At 42.2% G+C, this 20,560-nt stretch overlaps 1 protein-coding gene across 2 annotated transcripts in view; it reads left to right on the forward strand.

Annotated features, from left to right (window-relative positions):
• DDI2 (DNA damage inducible 1 homolog 2) overlaps window positions 1-20,560 on the forward strand; it is a 55,544-nt gene that overhangs the window by 6,478 nt on the left and 28,506 nt on the right. For both annotated transcript variants that reach the window (XM_064363333.1, XM_064363335.1), the window contains exons 2-6: window positions 3,078-3,207; window positions 6,396-6,632; window positions 8,614-8,740; window positions 13,639-13,766; window positions 19,164-19,292. In XM_064363333.1, the coding sequence (XP_064219403.1) occupies window positions 3,078-3,207; window positions 6,396-6,632; window positions 8,614-8,740; window positions 13,639-13,766; window positions 19,164-19,292 (751 nt within the window). The remainder of the gene's footprint in view (window positions 1-3,077; window positions 3,208-6,395; window positions 6,633-8,613; window positions 8,741-13,638; window positions 13,767-19,163; window positions 19,293-20,560) is intronic.

Consider the following 20,560-nt stretch of genomic DNA (forward strand, 5'->3'; position numbering starts at 1 on the left):
ATTTTCTCTTATAAATACAGTTAGATGTGCCTCTGCTCCCAGGAGACTATTCATGTATCTCTAAATATACTGATAGTTGAATTTATGAAACTGGAAAATTAAAGAGTAGGTTGTTGCTTACTGATGACTTTATTACAGTGGCTTCACAATGTTGATGCTGTACTGGAAGAGCCTGCTACCTGCCATTTCCCTTGGCATGCCTCTTTTCTTGTTGCTCACTGCAACCTGTGACGCTTGTCACTTCTGGTGTATGTGTTTTTTCCAGGCAGTCTCACAAGTTATAATATGACTCTCAGTTGTTTTGCAAAAAATCTGTGTTGATGCTGATGTACTTTTACTATGAAATATGTGCTTACATAAGGGTGTGTGACTGGAATGATGGGAGTGCAGTTTGTTGAAATGTGGTTCTGTTTTTATTTTTTAAGAGACAAGAGTCTCACTCTCTTGCCCCAGGCTGGAGTGCAGTGGTACAACTGCAGCTCACTACAGCCTGGACCTCTTGGGCTCAAGCAGTCCTCCCGCCTCAGACTTCTAAGTAGCTGGAACTACAGTCACATGCTACCATGGTTGGCTATTAAATATATATATTTTTTGAGATCGGGTCTCACTATGTTGCCCAGGCTGGTCTCAAATTCCAAGGCTTAACCTGTTTATGCCTAGTGTTCCATTATTGGAATGCTAAGCTTGTGGGAGTTATTTATATCCTATTGCTCAAGGTCATCGCCAAGGTCTGAGTTTTCACAAAAAAAAATTTGCAACCTCTGGCATAAATGGGTTAAGCGATGTTCCTGCCTCAGCCTCCCCAAGTGCTGGGATTACAGACTTGAGCCATTGTACCAGATCTGAAATGTGTTTTAGCTCAGCGGTTTGAGCATTAAGAACTTAGAGTATTTTTTCAAGTCATGCATAAAATTTGTGTAATTGGGCCTACAAATTTTCTCATATTCAGAAGAATTTGATTTTGGTAGGAACTCATTTTCCTGTTCTGTTTCTCATGTCTATAAATTCTGAGAGCAGATATGACAGAATCACTTTTTTTCTAGTTTAAATGCTGTATTTTCAGGTTTGGTTCCCCCTCCTGCCCCCACCCCCCAGTGGAGTCTTGTTGCCCAGAGCTGGAGTGCAATGGTTCAGTCTCACCTCACTGCAACCTCTACTTCTGGGGTTCAAGCAATTCTTCTGCCTCAGCCCCTGAGTAGCTGGGTTTACAGGTGCACTCCACCATGCCTGGTTAATTTTTGTATTTTTAGTGGAGACGGGGTTTCACCATGTTGGCTATGCTGGTCTCAAGCTTCTGAGCCCGTGATCTGCCTGCCTTGGGCTTCCAAAGTGCTGGGATTACAGGCGTGAACCACTGCGCCCAGCCACCATATTTTCAGTTTTTATTTCAGGTAACCTTACTGTGAAAGCTGTAAGGAAACATTATAGAATGATAATATTAGCAGAGAGAACTGGAAGGGACAACTGTAATGATGATCTAGCCCATCTGCTTGCTTGATACTTGGGAAGGGTGAGGCCTGGACCTCCTGAGTGATGTGCCCCTTGCGGAGAGTTATTGGCAGAGCCAGGACAGAACTCAGGTTCCTCAGTTTCCATGTGGCCTGGTAAAAAGCGAATCATTAGGAGGAAAACCTTCTAAGGCCTGAGTTTATTCTGAATGCCTTTCTGGAGTATGTAGCAATACAGGGCAGATTTTATGTTTTTTCATGATAAAATTATAGTATATTTTTGTTCTTTCCTTTCTACAACACATTATTTCATCTATTTTTGTGCTCTTAGGTTTTCTTCAGTTTGATTACACATCATAAAAATATTTTTATTAGTAGTTCATCCCTAATTATTTCCACTTTTATTTAGTTGTTCTTTTTCTTTCTTATTTTCTCTTTTTTTAAATTACTTATTATTTTTTTCTTTATACTTGCCATGCATGAGCAATCTTTCTTTCTTTCTTTTTGAGACTGAGTCTCGCTCTGTCTCCCGGGCTGGAGTGCTGTGGTGCGATCTTGGCTCACTGCAACCACCTCCTCCTGTGTTCAAGTGATTCTCCTGCCTCAGCCTCCCAGTAGCTGGGACTACAGGCACGCACCACCACACCCAGCTAATATTTCGTATTTTTATTAGAGACTAGGTTTCACTGTGTTAGCCAGAATGGTCTTAATCTCCTGACCTCGTGATCCTCCCCTCGTGGCCTCCCAAAATGCCAGGATTACAAGCATGAGCTACCCTGCCTGGCCAGTTGTTCTTTTCTTACTTTCACTTTATTTTCTAGTCATAAACATAAGAATGATACAACTTTGGGGATGGTTCTGGAGTCATTTGTTCAAAAAAAAGAAAAAAGCTTTGGGGATGGTAGAAGAGAAGGAAGAATGCAGTGCAGGAAGGATGATATTTGGGAACCTTTTGCCAATGTACAAGAGTATTTAAAAGTGCACATATTATTTAATAGTACTGTAGTTAGCATACCCAGAATAAATCATCCCCTTTTCCTCCCTTCTAAAAATTAAATCTAAAATTATATCCATTATTTCCATAAATTTATTCATTGTTTAATTCAACAAATATTTGAGCATCAGTCATATAACAGGCCCTGTTCTAAGCATTTATGTTCTGGTGAATGAAACAAAGTCCTTGTCCTCAAGTAGTTGACAATTAATGGTGCAGAGGACAATAAATAAGTAAATATATATTGTGTTAGTGGAGAGTACATTTCCAAATAACATATTAGGGAAGAACTCTGAAGAGTAATGTTTGATCAGAGACGTAAAAGAAAAAAATGAGTGGAAAAAGAACATTCTTCAGGTAGAACAAGAGAAACAGCCCTCAAGGGGAAGTTGCTCCCTGTTTTTTGAGGAACAGCAGTCATCATGAATGGTGAAGTCAGAAGGGGAGCCGGGGGCCAAATTGTTTGGTCCTGGTAGGTGACGGGAAGACTGTGGGTTTTATTCTAGGTGTGGTGAGAATCTTCTGGAGGGTGTAAACAGGGAGTGTGACATCTGAGTCAGAGGAAAACTGGTCCTTTTGCTTTGCACTGTTACTTCTCAGTGCTTTATACTGTTGTATATCTTTTCTCATTGTAGATCGTCTATGCTGAAAGACCTCTCACAGACAACCACAGATCATTGGCTTCTTATGGCTTGAAAGATGGGGATGTTGTGATTTTACGACAGAAGGAGAATGCAGACCCTCGACCTCCAGTGCAGTTCCCAAGTAAGACATCTCGTGGTTGAACATCCCCCAGCACAACCACCAGCAGGTAGCAGAGCATAGCGCCTCAGAGTTTTGGATTCAGACTACAGAATACAAATCCTGACTCTGCCTTTTCCCTACTGTGTAACCTTGGATAATATCTCTAAATTGGTTTCCTCTTCTATAAAATAGGTGCCGTAATTAACCCCAACTCCTAAAACTGACCTGAGGAACCCCAACTCCTAAAGCTGACCTGAGGCTAATGCATGTAAAATTTTGAGCACATAGCAAGCTTCTTGTTATCTTCTGTTAACAACCTAACAAATGTTAGCTTCTGTTATCAGTGATACTTATACAATAATCTTTATCCTTGGGAAGGACTTGAACTTGAGAGAATATGTAAGCCTATGATTTTGCTACTTTGTGTCTGTCCTTCAGTGGCCAGCCCTTATGGAGCATTTTATAGCCATCCAGGCACTTGTAGCTGCATTTCACATGATCTTATAACTTGATTGTGAGGGAATTTACATAATGATTTACAGTTATGAAGCTCAGATTTTAAATAGTGTCTTTAAAGTTACATAGCTGTGAAGTGAGGGCACAGGAATTAAAATTTGATGCTTTTTCCATTATACTGAACTTGATAAACATTAATCAGCTTGGCCAAGTTTTGGTTCTTTCCTACTAGCTGTGTTAATCACATGCAAAGAAACATTTATCTTTGATGCTCCTTTTATAATAGATGTTCGTAGTCTGAAATCTGTGCATTGGGATTTAGTAGGTTTCTGTGTTGCTGAAATAGTATGCAGAATTGTGTGAGTATGAACGTGTGTGTGCACTGGATAGAGAGAGGGTCATAGTTTTGTTCAGAAACTTTCAAGTGGCTCATGATCCACAAAATGTTTATAAGGTCTTAATGTGAAACAGCTTGGTGAAATGTGTGATTTTTTTTTTTCCCATTCCCTGTCATATTGTGATAGATTTTCTTAAATAGTGTTTAGCCTGTAGGTCACCAGTTTTAAAGTTTATAGTGACAGATGCTAGCAGTCTGGGTGATGCCAGACTGCAGCTTTGAGCACAGTGTTTCCATTCGGCCTGAAACTGGAGCTTTTTGAGACCATCTCGGACTGGCTCCACCAGATCTGGAAGACATTCATCCCTTGGGGCCACAGCTGTGTTTAAACAACTATGACAATCAGTGAAAACCACATTTTCCTTTCGTTAATTTGATGAGATTGTTAATTCTGAATTTACTTGTTTTTTGTTTTGTTTTTTTTTCTGTATTGTTGCATATGGATAACAGAGCCAACAGGTTGGGGTGGGAGTGATCTGGTCTATTAAGTAAACATGTTTTTGAGAATTATTCTGAAGTGAATGGACTCTCAAGATAATGTATAACAGGGGGTGGAGATAAAATTTCTTGACCTGCAAAGAGGGCCCAACCCATATATGTTTTTCTGGCTGCTGTAGATTAACTACCTCACAGATCATCCTGTTCACTTAACCTTTTCCTTGGTTGGGAGTTGAAGAAAGTGGCTAGTTGAACCCCTGCTAAAGGGTAGAAATGTTACATCTGAGTTTAAGCGAATCGTTTTCTATCTGAGGTCCAAAAAGGCTTCAGGATAGTCCCAGACTTGAGACAAGTTTGTTTTTTGGTTTTTGGTTTTTTGTTAGTTTATATAAAATCCCTAATAGTGCAAATATTGTGCTATAATTCTAATCACTGTGGAATTGCTTAGTGTACTGTCATTTATAACATTAAACACAATTATCTTTCTAAAAAGTGTTCAGTTGTTGAGACAAGTTTGACCGTCAAATATATTTTTGGAGTTGAAGGAATGTTGATTGACTCAGGCCTAGCCCCTTGTTCTGGCTCTCCTTGTTTACTTTTCTGCTTTTCTTTTTTTTTTTTAAATAACAGTTTTGTTGAGATACAATTCACCCATTTAAAGGATTTTGTACTATAATCATTAGTTGTATAGCCATCACCACAATCCATTTTAGCATATTTTCATTACCTAAAAAAGAAACCCTATGCCCATTTATAGTCATTTCCCATTTACCCCGAGGCTCTACAGCCTAGACAACTACAGGTCTACTTTTTGTCTCTATGTGTTTATTTACCTGTTTGGGACATTTCATATAAATAGGGTCATACAATATGTGGGTCCTTTGTGTAAGGATTAAAATTCCCTTTTATCTTCCTTTCATTTTAATAAGGTCAGTTTAGCCTGGCATATAAGACCTGGGAGCTGTAGCTTCTAAACCATGGTAGCTTTTGGTGTACTCAGCACTCAGAACCTATGCAAGTCCCTTTTCTTCTTTCTTTCCTATGAAATGACACCATTTAGCTCCCCAGGGGGGATGAGAAGAGTTAGCAGAGATGCACAGATGAAAGTATAAATTCAGAGAACTTTTAAGAACTTCCCTGAGCCAATACCTTTAGCACTGACTTGAAGAATTTAGTATCTAACATTTATGCTGCTCACTTGATAAATAAAATATTCTTAGTTCTGGTCAGGCGCGGTGGCTCACGCTTGTAATCCCAGCACTTTGGGAGGCCGAGGTGGGTGGATCACCTGAGGTATGGAGTTCAAGACCAGCCTGGGCAACATGGTGAAACCCCATCTCTACTAAAAATACAAAAAATTAGCTGGATTTATGGTGGCAGACACCTGTAATCCTAGCTACTTTGAAGGCTGAGCAGGAGAATCACTTGAACCCGGGAGGTGGAGGTTGCAGTGAGTCAAGATTGCACCATTGCACTCCAGCCTGGGCAACAAGGTGATACTCCATCTCAAAAAAAAAATTCTTTGATCCAAGCATCAAGGGTCTTTGAACCATATGTCAGACCAGAGTAGGATTTTTCTCAAGAACAACATCCAGATTTATGCAATTATATTTTTTGAAACTAGCCTTAATTATTTAAAAACATAAATAAAAACCTGATGTCTATTATGAGGTATTTTATAAGCTGAAAATTTGGGGTTACTACCATCACCTTCCCTCTATTTTTCTTCTTTCCTATCGATTCACTCTTAGCCTGCAGTCTTTATAGTCAGGGTCAGCATGAGAAAGAACAAGGGTAAAGTCTACAGTTACCTTTTGCTGCTGTCAAATACCATGTATGAGCAAGTATTCTTCTGTTTCCTTCAAGTGCTTGTTTTTATAGAGTCATTTAAGTAAACTGAATTGATTTCCCCCCACAGACTTACCCCGCATAGATTTCAGTAGTATAGCTGTGCCTGGCACATCAAGTCCCCGGCCGCGCCAGCCACCAGGAACACAGCAGTCCCACTCATCTCCTGGAGAAATCACTTCATCTCCTCAGGGCTTGGACAATCCAGCCTTGCTCCGAGATATGTTGCTGGCCAACCCGCATGAGCTGTCCTTGCTGAAGGAACGCAATCCACCCTTGGCAGAAGCTCTGCTCAGTGGAGACCTTGGTAAGCTTATAAATTTGGAAGACTGATAGGCTGGCCTGAGATGAAGAAGATGTGTCATAACAAATGTGAAGAGACTGAAGCAACACGGTGTCACATGATTTATTAAACATACCAGTTTGTTCTCTGTGAGAGGTAAATTAGTGCTAAAGTCAAAGGCTGAGTTAATTGGAAATAGCAATAGAGCTGTAGGAGTGAAATCCATCTAGGCTACCCCCCTCAGTTTACTTTTTGTTTTCCTCACTGTTTTTGGCAGCACATAACCTGTTTAGTTAGATCTTCATTTAAAGAGAGCACCAACAACCCAGCTGATGCCAGCTGGCATTTTTCTTTTAGTTACAGGAAACAGTTTCAGTGCCCTGTATGGCAAAATGGAACCCCCTTAACCTCAGTCCACTCCAGGTTATTTTTTGTGGAGACGGAGTTTTGCCATGTTGTCCAGCCTGGTCTCAAACTTCTCGGCTCAAGCAATCTGCCTGCCTCAGCCTCCCAAAGTGCTGGGATTACAGGCATGAACTGTTACACCCAGCCAACTTTTAGTCATCTTTGTGAATTGAGTTTTCTCTGTAAATTTCTCTCATTTTACTCTTGGGTTTACGAGTTAAATTGGGTTAAGTTTAAAAGCATAACAGACACTTAATGACTCATTCCTCAATTGACTGTTGTTAAATTGGCAATCTTTACCTTAGGAGAAGTAGACAGATTTTAAATATACAATTCCTTGAGTTTTGGCAAACTCCTGTAACCCCAATCAAGACACAGGACATTTCTCTCACTCTAGAAAGTTCTACGGTGTTCCTTTCTAGTCAGTTTCCTCTCCTTATAGGTTACTACTATTTTGATAATCTAACAGTTTAGTTTTGCCTGTTTTTAAATTTCATGTATTTGGAATTGTAGAGTGTTTGCCCTTTGATGTTAGGCTTCTTTCACTCAGTGTTTTTTAGATTCATCTGTACTGTGTGTATTAGTAGTTCAGATACTGTGGCTGTAATTTCTTTTAATTTCTTATGTCAGCATATCTAATTACCAAAGACTGTGATGATGGGGCATTTAAGTTTACACACTTAAATGTACCACCATTTAAGAAATTGCAGAATAGATTCTTGTTGTAACATACATCTTGTAGCAAGCAGTGTTTTCTCTATTAATTTTCCTCCCTATTAATTCTTTTTTTTTTCTTTAAGTATTTCAGCTTATCAGAACACACAAAATATAGGTAGACTAACAGTAGTTTATACTTAATTTGTCTGGCTTAAGGCAGGGCATATTATAAAGGAAATGAAACTAGAAGAGGAAAAGGGGATTATATAATGCTCTGTTTTGTTTCTAGGTAATAGGATAATGAGGACAATGGGGAGGGGAGGAATGGAGACATTTATCTGCCACATGGATGGTCGTTCCCCATTGATTTAAATTGGAAAGTTGTTACCTCTGAGTAGAAACAGTATGATAGATAACTTTTTATAAAAGATTTTTGCAAATGATTTTTTTTTTTTAAGACAGAGCCTCACTCCGTCACCCAGGCTGGAGTGTGTGGTGCGATCACAGCTCACTGTAGCCTCGACCTTCTGGGCTCAAGCCATCCTCCCACCCTCGAACCCCCACCCGACAGTAGCTGGGACTACAGGCACACACCACCATGCCTGGCTAATTTTTATACTTTTTATAGAGACAAGATCTTGCTGCATTGCCCAGGCTGATCTCAAACTCCTAGGGTCAAACAGTCCTCCCACCTCAGCCTCCCAAAGTGTCAAGATTATAGGCATGAGTGACCACACCCAGCCACAAATGCTTTCTTTACACTGAGAGAATAGCCTTGACTCAGAGAATAGAAAGTAAATGTAATTGCTCATTTCAAATAAGTTTTAGGCATCCTCTCTGCATCTCTTACAGTTGTAGTTTGAGAAATTGTTTAGTGTGGAAAAGTACTGATAAATACTGAAAATCTAGTGGTACTTAAGATTTTTCCGCCTTATTTTTGTAGAGAAATTTTCTAGAGTCCTGGTGGAGCAGCAGCAGGACCGAGCCCGGAGAGAGCAAGAAAGGATTCGTCTGTTTTCTGCTGATCCCTTTGACCTTGAAGCTCAGGCTAAGATAGAAGAAGACATAAGGTAATGACCTATTGTTCATCTAAAGAACAAGACTCAGATTCTAGATTTCCCAAACTGCAGGTTACCTGGCATTAGTTGGGCATCTGTTTGGAGGTATCTTCTCTGTTTTGCAGTTGAGATAGTAACCTCAGTCTTTTAAGTTATTCCCTCCTCTTTCATTTACTACACACTTTGATTCAACATGATAAAGATGTAGTTCTTAGTTTAGTAACTTTCTGTTCTAAAATTTTAAGGAAGACTCCCTGACTGGCAGACATAGCATCATAACACAGCTCTAGATAAGTGACCTGGACTGAGCAGAAGCCACCATCTGGTGAGACCGTAAGGCTGGTTACATATTACATGTGCTGATTTGACTCTCTTTCCTTAGACTTGTGGTATAAGTCCTGATTAAATCCAGGGCTTGAACATGATTGGATTAGAGAGGGCTCTGTGAGGATGAAACGGTGGTGGTCCAAAGTCTGTTTTCCTGCTGCACTTCTTGTACTGGCCTCAGTGCATAAACCGAATGCTGGACATGTTTCTAGCCCTCAGTTTCTGGAATTCAGTGGTTCCCACCTGGGGCTATAGTAAAATCACATGAGAAGATTTTAAAAATGCAGATACTTGGGCTCTTCTCCCAAATCTGATGAATCACAGTTGTCAGGCAGGGAGCCTAAGCAAGGACAGTGACGCTGTTCCGGCCTCAGTCACACTGCTAGTCACAAGCAAGATTCTTTTGTCTGAAAAAAAGGACAGCTGTTTTTCCCTCCTCGAGTCAGTTTTTGTTCCTAATTGTGAAGAACGTAGTATAACTAAGAAGAAGATAACAGCAATGATACTTACTGCTCTTAGACTGCTTAGCCTTTTAGGGACTGTGTCATCATTTTGGTTACTTAAATGAAGCCTAACTTGGTCATTATATTACACTATTGACTTAGAAATCAAATCATGCTGGCTGAGGGCAGCTGCTCATGCCTGTAATCCCAGCACTTTGGGAGGCCAAGGCAGGTGGATCACAAGGTCATAAAATAGAGATCAAATCATGCTTTTTTTTTTTTTTTTGAGGCAAAGTCTCGCTCTGTCACACAGGGTGGAGTGCAGTGGTGTGATCTCGGCTCAGTGAACCTCCACCTCCTGGGTTCAAGCAATTCTCCTGCTCCTGAGTACCTGGGATTACAGGTGCCCACCACCACGCCCAGCTAATTTTTTTTTTTTTTTTGAGACAGAGTCTTGCTCTGTCACCAGGTGCCAGGCTGGAGTGCAGTGGCTCAATCTCGGCTCACTGCAACCTCTGCCTCCCAGGTTCAAGCTATTCTCTTACCTCAGCCTCCCGAGTGGCTGGGACTACAGGCGCACGCCACCATGCCCAGCTAATTTTTGTATTTTTAATAGAGATGGGGTTTCACCATGTTGTCCAGGATGGTCTGGATCTCTTGACCCCGTGATCCGCCCGCCTCATCCTCCCAATGTGCTGGGATTACAGGTGTGAGCCACTGTGCCCAGCCTAATTTTTTTGTATTTTTAGTAGAAATGGGGTTTTGCCATCTTGGCCAGGCTGGTCTCAAACTGCTGACCTCGTGATCCACCCGTCTCAGCCTTCCAAAGTGCTGGGATTACAGGCATGAGCCCCACCGCGCCTGCCCTCAAATCATGCCTTTTTAAACTTCTTATTCTTTTATTATTATTTTATTTATTTATTTTGAGACAAGGTCTCACTCTGTCACACAGGCTGGAATGCAGTGGCGCAATCACAGCTCATTGCAGCCTGGTCTTCCCCTAGACTGAGGTGTTCTTCCCACCTTAGCCTCCCAAATAGCTGGGAATACAGGTGTCTGCCACCATACCCAGCTAATTTTTGTGTTTTTTGTAGAGATAAGATTTCACCATGTTGCCCAAGCTGGTCTTGAACTCCTGGGCTCACGAAATCTGCTCACCCTGGCCTCCCAAAGTGCTGGGATTGTAGGTGTGAGCCACTGCGCCTAGCTCTTCCTTACTCTTTTTTTAAATTTTTTGGTTTTTTGAGATGGAATCTCTTTCTGTCACCAGGCTGGAGTGCAGTGGTGCCATCTCAGCTCACTGCAACCTCTGCCTCCCAGGTTCAAGCAATTCTCCTGCATCAGCCTCCCAAATAGCTGGGACTACAGGTGCGCACCACCACGCCCAGCTAATTTTTTGTATTTTAGCAGAGGTGGGGTTTCACCATGTTGGCCAGGATGGTCTCAATCTCTAGACCTCATGATCTGCTTACCTTGGCCTCTCAAAGTGTTGGTATTACAGGCGTGAGCCACTGTGCCTGGCCTGTTTATTTCTTTTTAGATGGGGCCTCCAACATTTAGGCTGGAGTGCAGTGGCACGATCATGGCTCATTACAGCCTCAACTTCTTGGGCTTAGGTGATCCTCCCACTGCAGCCTCCCAAGTAACTGGGACTACAGGTGCACCACCATGCCTCGGTAATTTTTCTTGTATTTTGTAGACACAAGCTTTTTACGTTGCCCAGTCTGGTCTTGAAGTACTGGGCTCAAGTGATCTGCCCAGCTCCCAGAGTGCTGGGATTACAGGAGTGTGCCACCACGCTTGGCCCGAGGTTTATTTTTTGTTTGTTACAGGGTCAGCACTGTAAAACAGGGCAAAAAAAAAAAAAAAAAAAAAAGACAGTATCTTGCTCTGTCCCCCAGGCTGGAGTGCAGTGGTGCCATCATAGCTAACTACAGCCTCAGCATCCTAGGCCCAAGCAATCTTCTTGCCTCAGTCTCCTCAATAGCTGAGACTACAGGCATGTGCTACAACATCAGCTAATTTTAAGGATAGGGTCTCACTGTGTTGCCCAGGCTGGTCTCAAACTCCTGGCCTGAAGTGATCCTCCTGCCTTGGCCTCTTAAAGTGCTGGAAGGTGTGAGCCACTGTGCCTGGCCATAGTGGACTTTCTATGAATGGGCAGATAGTAAATATTTTAGTCTTTGCAGACCATATAGTCTGTGTTGCTCATGTTCAGCTCTGCCACTGCCATGTGAAAGCAGCCATAGACAATAGGATAATACGTAAATGCATGATACCACTGTGGGGTTTCCATAATTTTTGTGCCTAAACACCAGGCTATGATTTACCAACCATAGATTTACAGTGTAGTTTACCCCAAATCTTAGACCTTGTTGTTAGTGTCTCAGTCTTCAGGTAAGTTGCCCAGCCACTGACCTAGTTTCCATTAATGTTGGTAGTATTTGATAATTTTTTTTTTCTTTCTTTCTTTTTTTTTTGAGATGGAGTCTTGCTCTGTCACCCAGGCTGGAGTGCCATGGCGTGATCTCTGCCTCCTGGATTCAAGCAATTCTTCTGCCTCAGCCTCCTAAGTAACTGAGGACTGTAGGCATATGCCACCATGCCTGGCTAATTTTTGTATTTTTAGTAGAGATGGGGTTTCACCATATTGTGATCCACCTGCCTCCACCTCCTGAAGTGTTGAGATTACAGACATGAGCCACCGTGCCTGGCTGAGAATGTTTTTAAAAGGAGATTGATTCATGCTGCTCTAAGGGAGTAGAAACAAATGGGGAATGAACACAAAATGTTGGCATAAGCAAGAACTCCCTTTTGTGTGCTTTTCTCACGTAAGAATTAGATTTGTGTTGATATTTTTTTTCCTTTCTTTTGGTGGAGAGAGATGGAGTTTCGCCATTTTGTCCAGGCTAGTCTGAAACTCCTGAGCTCAAGGATCGGCCCACCTTGGCCTTCCAAAGTGCTGAAACTACAGGTGTGAGCCACTGCACCTGGCATGTTTATTTTTTATTTATTTATTTTGAGACAGCGTCTCGCTCTGATGCCCAGGCCGGAGTGCAGTGGTGTGATCTTGGCTCACTGCAACCTTTGCCTCCCAGGTTCAAGTGATTCTTCTGCCTCAGTTTCCTGAGTGGTGGGATTAATAGGCGTGAGCCACCATGCTCGGCCAGCATGTTGAATTTTTAAACAAATTATTTCATGGATTAAATGAACTATGAACCACATGTAGTTTTAAGCAATAGATGCAATTTTTTGTAGCATAAGCTGTTATGTGAGCACTGTATACTAGGTGCTTTGTACCCCTTGGCAACCTAGGTAGCAATTATTAGCCTCACTTTACAGATTAGAAAACCCAGTCCTGGAGATGAAGTAGCAGGTGCAGCACAAGTAGTTGAAATCTCCGTGTATTCTATGTGCAAACTTTCTGTAATGTACTGGGCTTAGGAAATGTATTCAGATACCCAGTAAATCCTCAGTTAATATTAGAACATTCCCAAAATTCTAACATGCTGCCAGATAAAGGGGGTTGTGACCCTTGCTCTCCAGTTTCTTACTTCTGAGCTTATAAAGGCAGCTCAGTGTTTTACAGAGGGTAATTTTTATGCCTTTAGATTTTCTTTCTCTTTCTTTTTTATTTTTCTCTTTTTTTCTTTGAGACAGAGTTTCCCTCTTGTTGCCTAGGCTGGAGTGCAATGGCACGATCTTGGCTCACTGCAACCTCCACCTCCCAGATTCAAGCGATTCTCCTGCCTCAGCCTCCCAGGTAGCTGGTATTACAGGCATGTACCACCACGCCCAGCTAATTTTGTATTTTTAGGAGAGACAGCGTTTCTCCATGTTGGTCATGCTGATCTCAAACTCCCGACCTCAGGTGATCTGCCCGCCTCAGCCTCCCAAAGTGCTGGGATTACAGGTGTGAGCCACCATACCCGGCCTGCTTTTCGATTTTCTGCCAGCTGTTTATCTCACTGCCTCCTAGGAAATGATCTCTTATAGCATAGAGCACCAGTTTTTCTATAACTCGTCTGTTGTGGTTGGGACAAAAGATGTACAAATCTGTGTTTTAATATTGTGACTTTGAAACTGATTTCTCTTCATGGAATTAATGCTTTCAGTGTCCCTGGTCTTGGTCTGTTACAGGCAACAGAACATTGAAGAAAACATGACAATAGCTATGGAAGAGGCTCCAGAAAGTTTTGGTCAAGTAGTGATGCTTTATATTAACTGCAAAGTGAACGGACATCCTGTGAAAGCCTTTGTTGACTCAGGTGATGTCTCTTTCTTTTGTTTCTTGGTCTCCCTTCCGACATCCTTACCTGACAGGGAGAAGGGGAGGCTCAAGCATCTGTTCAGATGGCTGTAGTTTTTGTTTTGTTTTGTGTTTTTGTTTTTGAAGACAGTCTTCCTCTGCTCCTGAGTAGCTGAGATTATAAGTGCCCACCACCATGCCTGGCAAATTTTTATATCTTTAGTAGAGATGGGGTTTCACCATGTTGGTCAGACAGGTCTCGAACTCCTGATCTCAAGTGATCCACCCGCCTCGGCCTCCCAAAGTGCTTAGGTTACAGGTGTGAGCCACTGCACCTGGCCCAGATGGCTATATAGCCTGACACTTACTGTTTCACTTGCCGGGCATTCTGTTGGTATTAGGTTTCTTTCTTTATCATTCTTCCTTTTTTTTTTTGAGACAGTCCTGCTCTGTTGCTCAGGCTGGAGTGCAGTGGCACGATCTCGGCTCACTGTACCCTCCGCCTCCCAGGTTCAGGCAATTCTTCTGCCTTGGCCTCCTGAGTAGCTTAGACTACAGGTGCGCACCACCATGCCTGGCTAATTTTTTTGTATTTTTAGTAGAGACGGAGTTTCACCATATTGGCCAGGCTGATCTCGAACTCCTGAGCTTGTGATCCGCCTGCCTCTGTCTGCCAAAGTACTGGGATTATAGGCATGAGCCACCGTGCCCAGCCTCTTTAATCATTTCTTAACCAGTTTTGTATTTTGTAGTGTCCCTTTATCTTCCTAACTCCCGTTTATCTAGCATCCTGAATTTCTTGGATATTTCTATAAAAAATTGGGAATATATAGGTTGGTTTAGAAGAAGGGGCTATAAGAAGGAGCTATGTAGGGTATAGGTCAAACACATTTCAGCCTGGCCTGTGCACCAGTACTTTGCCAGGATTTGTGAGGAGTGTAAGACTATATGGGTATGGTTCTTACACTCAAAGAACTTAACCACTAGGTAAGGAGACAGGTGTTCTTCTGCTTGAGGGTTCAGGTAATTCACATACTAGTTGGCGCCTTTTCTGTCAGTAACAACTGTTTGCTTTTTAGTCAGCAAACTAATGCTATACCATGCAGCATTTTGTGGGTGTATAACTGAGTCATCTCATACATCTTAATTCTGGGTTTCTTACTCAAAGCTGTAAGATAGTGAGTTCCTAGAGTAGAAAAATCTTCTCAAGTAATATTTTCCTCCTTGGTTATGTATTTTTATATAAAAGGATAAAAGTATTTTCTTCCATTTGTTTATCTACAAATACTTGAGCACATGCTATGTTTCATCTCTCTCTCCTTTTTTTTTTTTTTTTTTTTTTTTTTTAAAAGATGGAGTTTCACCCTGATGGCCAGGCTGGTCTTGAACTCCTGACCTTAGGTGATCCACCCACCTTGGCCTCCCAAAGTGCTAGGATTACAGGCGTAAGCCACCGCGCCCGGCTTTTTCTTTTCTTTTCTTTTCTTTTTTTAAAGAGACAGAGTCTCTGTCACCCAGGCTACAGTGCAGTGGTGTGATCACCTCACTTCGGCCTCCAACTCCTGGGCTCAAGTGATCCTCCATCCTCAGCCTCCCAAGTAGCTGGAACTATAGGCGCATGCTACTACACCTGGCTGATTTTTTAACTTTTTTTTTTTTTTTAGATGGACTCTTGCTCTGTTGCCTAGACTGGAGTGCAGTGGCACGATGTCGGCTCACTGCAACCTCCACCTCTGGGTTCATGCAATTCTCCTGTCTCAGCCTCTCGAGTAGCTGGGACTATAGGCATGTGCCACCATGCCCAGGTAATTTTTTGTATTTTTAGTAGAGATGGAGTTTCACTGTGTTAGCCAGGATGGTCTTGATCTCCTGACCTCATGATCCACCTACCTAGGCCCCCAGAGTGCTGGGATTATAGGCGTGAGTCACTGCACCCCGCCAATTTTTAAACATTTGTAGAGACAGGGTTCCTCTGTGTTGTGCAGGCTGATTGGGAACTCCTGGCATCAACTCTCAGTAAGAGTTTGTACCTTGAGGCTGGGTGTGGTGGCTCATGCCTGTAATTCCAGCATTTTGGAAGGATGAGATGGGCGAATTGCTTGAGTCCAGGAGTTTGAGACCAGCCTAGGCAATATGGTGAAACCTCGCCTCTACAAAAAAATACAAAAATTAGCCAGGTATAGTGGCATGTACCTGTAGTCCCAGCCACTGGGGAGGCTAAGGTGGGAGGATCACCTGAGCCTGTGGTAGCTGGGGAGATCAGAGTTGCAGTGAGCTGTGATCGTGTCCCTGTGCCCCAGCCTGAGCAAGTGAGACCCTGCCTCAGGAAAAAATAAAGGAGTTTGTATCTTGAGATACAGATATTCCTGAGAGAAGTAAATCTGCTGATTATTCAGTTTAAAAAATGTCTGTCGAGTGCTGTGTGTAGGGCCTTGTACTGCGTGCTTGGTGTTATGACTCAGTGACTGGTGCCTCAGAGGGCTCCTGTGTGAGAGATAAATACATAGGAGACACTAATATAATACTCAATGTGTATTGATTCCTTGTTGTGTGCCAAGCACCATGCTAGGTGCTTAATATAATCATCTTACTCAATTTTATTTCATCCTCAGAACATCTCTATGTACTTTGTTCTATAATTCCTATTTTACCCATAAGGAAACTTACATATAGAGAGGTCACACTCTCTACTCTGAATTTTACACTTAAGGAAGCTTAGTCTTCCAGGTATACAGAGTCTGTGAGTGGTGGACTTTGGATTCAGCCTCACGTCCCCTTGATGTCAGAAATTTTAACCACTGTGCAAAAATCTGGTGAATGTTGGATGGCAATAGAGACCACATTCTCACTCTGACTAAGGTACTCAGGAGAGTCTTCCCTAAAGACGGCATTTGAGCTGAGGCTTTGGAAAACGTAGGAGAGCAGTGACGGGGGCCCTTCTCATCCTGGGTTGCTTACTTTAATAACTTGCCTTTGTAGATTAAAGTGAAGAACGAGGAAGAAAAGAGAGAACTGCCTTTCCAAATTCCTGTTTCCTTTGTTATTTCTGGGCCTTCTTGAATCTAACCTTTCTCAAATGCCAAGAACTTTTATTGCTTATAAAGTGTAGGGTACCTGTGAGTAATATGAGCAGGTAGTTTTGGAATTGAGTGAGAGGCAAGGTCATTGCAAAAGAGCAGTCCGTTGGGCAGGAAGTGGGTCTTGAACTGGACCTTGAAGCATTGGTGGAATTCAGCAAAACTGAAAGCAGGGGATGGAGCATTTTGCAGGAGAGTCAAAACGAGTGAGTGGCAAAGGGGACACATTCCTCCTGCTGAAGCAGAAGGTTTGGAGTAGTTAGAATGTAAGACCGGAAGGAAACGAGTGACCAGGATGGGGTGGGATCTGAAGCCATAGTGATGGCAATTTGAAACTAATCTCATAAGGAGTGGAAATCATTGAGGACTTTTAAGCAGATAAAGAAGTAAGTGATTTGAAAATTGTGATATTGGCCCAGGACAGTGATTCAAACCTGTAATCCCAGCACTTTGGGAGGCCAAGGCGGGCAGATCACTTGAGGTCAGGAGTTCAAGGCCAGCCTGGCCAACATGGTGAAACCTCCATCTCTACTAAAAATACAAAATTATTTTTTGTATTTTTAGTAGAGATGGAGGTTTCACCACGTTTACAGGCATGGTGGTGGTATGCCTGTAATCCCAGCTACTTGGGAGGCTGAAGCAGGAGAATTCCTTGAACCCAGGAGGCAGAGGTTACAGTGAGCCGAGATTGTGCCACTGTACTCCAGCCTGGGGAACAGAGCAAGACTCTGTCTCCAAAAAAAAAAGTGACATTTTAGGAAAACTAAAGGTAGACAGATCTGGAGGATTCCGTACCCCTAAGGGTCAGAACAATTTCCTTGCTTTAAATTACGCATCCACAGAGTGGTTTGGAAGCCAGAAAAATTGTCCTCTTGCAAGGGAATGGCAGTGTGAGCTAGGCTGATCAGTATGGTTAGAAGAAAGCATCAGGACAGGCGCCGTGGCTCATGCCTGTAATCCCAGCACTTTAGGAGGCCAAGGCAGGTGGATCACGTGAGGTCAGGAGTTCAAGACCAGCCTGGCCAACATGGTGAGGCCCCGTCTCTACTAAAAATACAAAAATTAGCTGGGCGTTGTGGCCCATACCTGTATCCAGCTATTTGGGAGGCTGAGGCAGGAGAATCGCTTAAACCTGGGAGGTGGAAAGGTTGCAGTGAGCTGAGATTGCACTATTGCACTCCAGCCTGGGCAACAAGAGAAAACTCCATCTCAAAAAAATAAAAAGGAAGAAGAAGAAAGAGCATCAGAAATAGAAACAGTAGAAATTGCATAGACCTTATTTACAGGCTTGAGAGAAGAAGACTAGGAGAAGAGTCTAAGTGAACAAAGCTCAGGTTTTATGGCTGCCAGAAAATAATCCCATTGGCAAAGACAGAGAAATCCAAAGTGGGAGTTAGTTGAGGAGAAAGAGTTTTATGCCTGTTGGCTTTGACATAGAAATATCCTAAGTGCCTCATATTTAAAGGGAAGAGGGTCTAATTCTTGGAGCAGATTATGGAAGTCCACTTCTAAATTTTTGGGAGACTGCATGATATATTTATAAATAGTAGACTGCAGTGTCCCAATGTGGGTTTTTTTTTTTTTGTTTGTAATTTTACTTTTTGAGCAGGCGAAGTAGTAGATAATGCACTTACTTGTTTACATAGTGAGATGGGATCTTACTATGTTGCCTAGGCTGGTTTCCTACTCCTTGGCTTAGGTGATCCTCCTGTCTTGGCCTCCTAAAGGATGATTACAGGTGGGAGCCACTACACCTAGCCCAAAGTTTGTTATAAAAACAACTTGCTAGGGCCAGGCACTGTGGCTCACATCTGTAATCCCAACACTTTGGGAAGCTGAGGTAGGTGGATCACTTGCGGTACGGAGTTTGAGACCAGCCTGGCCAACATGGTGAAACCCTGTCTCTACTGAAAATACAAAAATTAGCTGGATATGGTGGCGCAAGCCTGTGATCCTAGCTACTCAAGAGGCTGAGGCAGGAGAATCGCTTGAAGCCTAGAGATGCTTGGTAAAAATTGCAAAGTACTGCTTAACTTAGCATTGCCATCTATAGACACGGATCATCATTGCTTTCTACTGGTAAAGTTTTAAAATGTCTTTTAATTATTATATCACTACAGAATATTCTTCCCCTTGATGTCAAATTTCACACAGTGTTCCAGATTACAGAGTGGAACTGAAAGTTGAATTAAGTGGGGCAAGACACTTGCTAGGCAGAAATGATTTTATAGAGACAAAAGCCTTGGGGTGTACTTGCTTTCACCTTGTTATTAATTAGTGCTGTATTCTCACAAATGTGGGTTTTGTTTTTATTGTCTGATGTTTCTCTACCCCTGCAGGTGCCCAGATGACTATTATGAGCCAAGCTTGTGCAGAAAGGTGTAATATAATGAGACTGGTGGACCGTCGGTGGGCAGGGATTGCCAAAGGAGTGGGCACCCAGAAGATTATTGGAAGGGTACATCTAGGTGAGCAAAAGGCACTGGGGCTTGCTGTCTTTCTGTAGGCTATTTGTAGGTAGGGCAGTAGATTTTCAGGTTTTTAGAGGGCTTTTTGTTGTTCTTATTTTGTTGTTGTTATTTTAAATTTCTTTTGTGTAGGTATGTCTGAGCCAGCAAGCTTAATTTCTAGACGTTTTAAATCCTGTGTTCTGTCAAAGTTACGTGTTTCTGATGGTTCCAAAAAAGCTAGTCTCCTCTACGTTTGTATTTCCTGAAAAGATAATCCCTTTCCATTATTTTAGCTGATTCGTTTTGATACTTACCTCCATATTTCTAAATGGCATGTTTATTTTGCTGTTTACTCATATGACTGTGTAAATGTTTTTGAGAGCTGAGCCATCTAATTGAATGGCTAGTATTTTTTTTTTTCTTTCATGGCTAGTGTTACTTTCTCTTAAAATTAATAATTATCCCGTTTTTCTCACTTGGTTTCTGGCATGGAATTTATCCCAGACATCTCCTAATTATGTAAATCTCCTTTAAATAGATTCAAGCACATCGGATAGTCTGTACATTTCATCCTATCAAAGACACTTCTTGAGCCTGGACTGGCAGTTTCAGGCCAGCTTCAGAGCTGTTGTTTTGGAATTTAACTTGACTGAGTCCTGCAGACTCCTTTCTCTTCTCTCCTGTGTTCGGTTACATGAATCCCTTGTCTTCCTCTTTTTTATCTGCTCCTCAGTTTTTTGGAGTGCATCTTCCAGTAACATCTTTAGAAGATGTGCATGGGAGTAAATTCAGACTAAGTATCAGACATGTCTTTTTTCTCTATACATTCTACTTGTCTGCCTAGGTTGGAAATCATTTTCCTTCACAATTTTGAGACATTGCTCCTTAACCTTTTCACTGTCAGTGTTGCTGTAGTGAGGCTGGATGCTGTTCTGATTCTTGATCCTTTATGTGAAAGCTTTCTTTCTTTCTTTTTTTTTTTTTTTTTTTTTTTTTTTTGAGACAGCCTGTTCTGTTGCCCCAGCTGGACTGCAGAGGCACAATTTCAGCTCACTGCAACCTCCACCTCCCAGGTTCAAGTGATTCTCCTGCCTCAGCCTCCCTGAGTAGCTGGGATCACAGGCATGTACCACCATGCCCAGCTAATTTTTGTATTCTTACTAGAGACAGGGTTTTACCATATTGACCAAGATGATCTCTCTCAAACTCCTGGCCTCAAGTGATCTGCCCACCAGGCCTCCCAAAGTGCTGGGATTACAGGTGTAAACCACCATGCCTGGCCTTGT

Source organism: Aotus nancymaae, unplaced genomic scaffold (assembly GCF_030222135.1).
Source record: "Aotus nancymaae isolate 86718 unplaced genomic scaffold, 86718_ANA_hifiasm-v0.15.2.pri h1tg000053l, whole genome shotgun sequence".
NCBI classification, from domain to species: Eukaryota; Metazoa; Chordata; class Mammalia; order Primates; family Aotidae; genus Aotus; species Aotus nancymaae.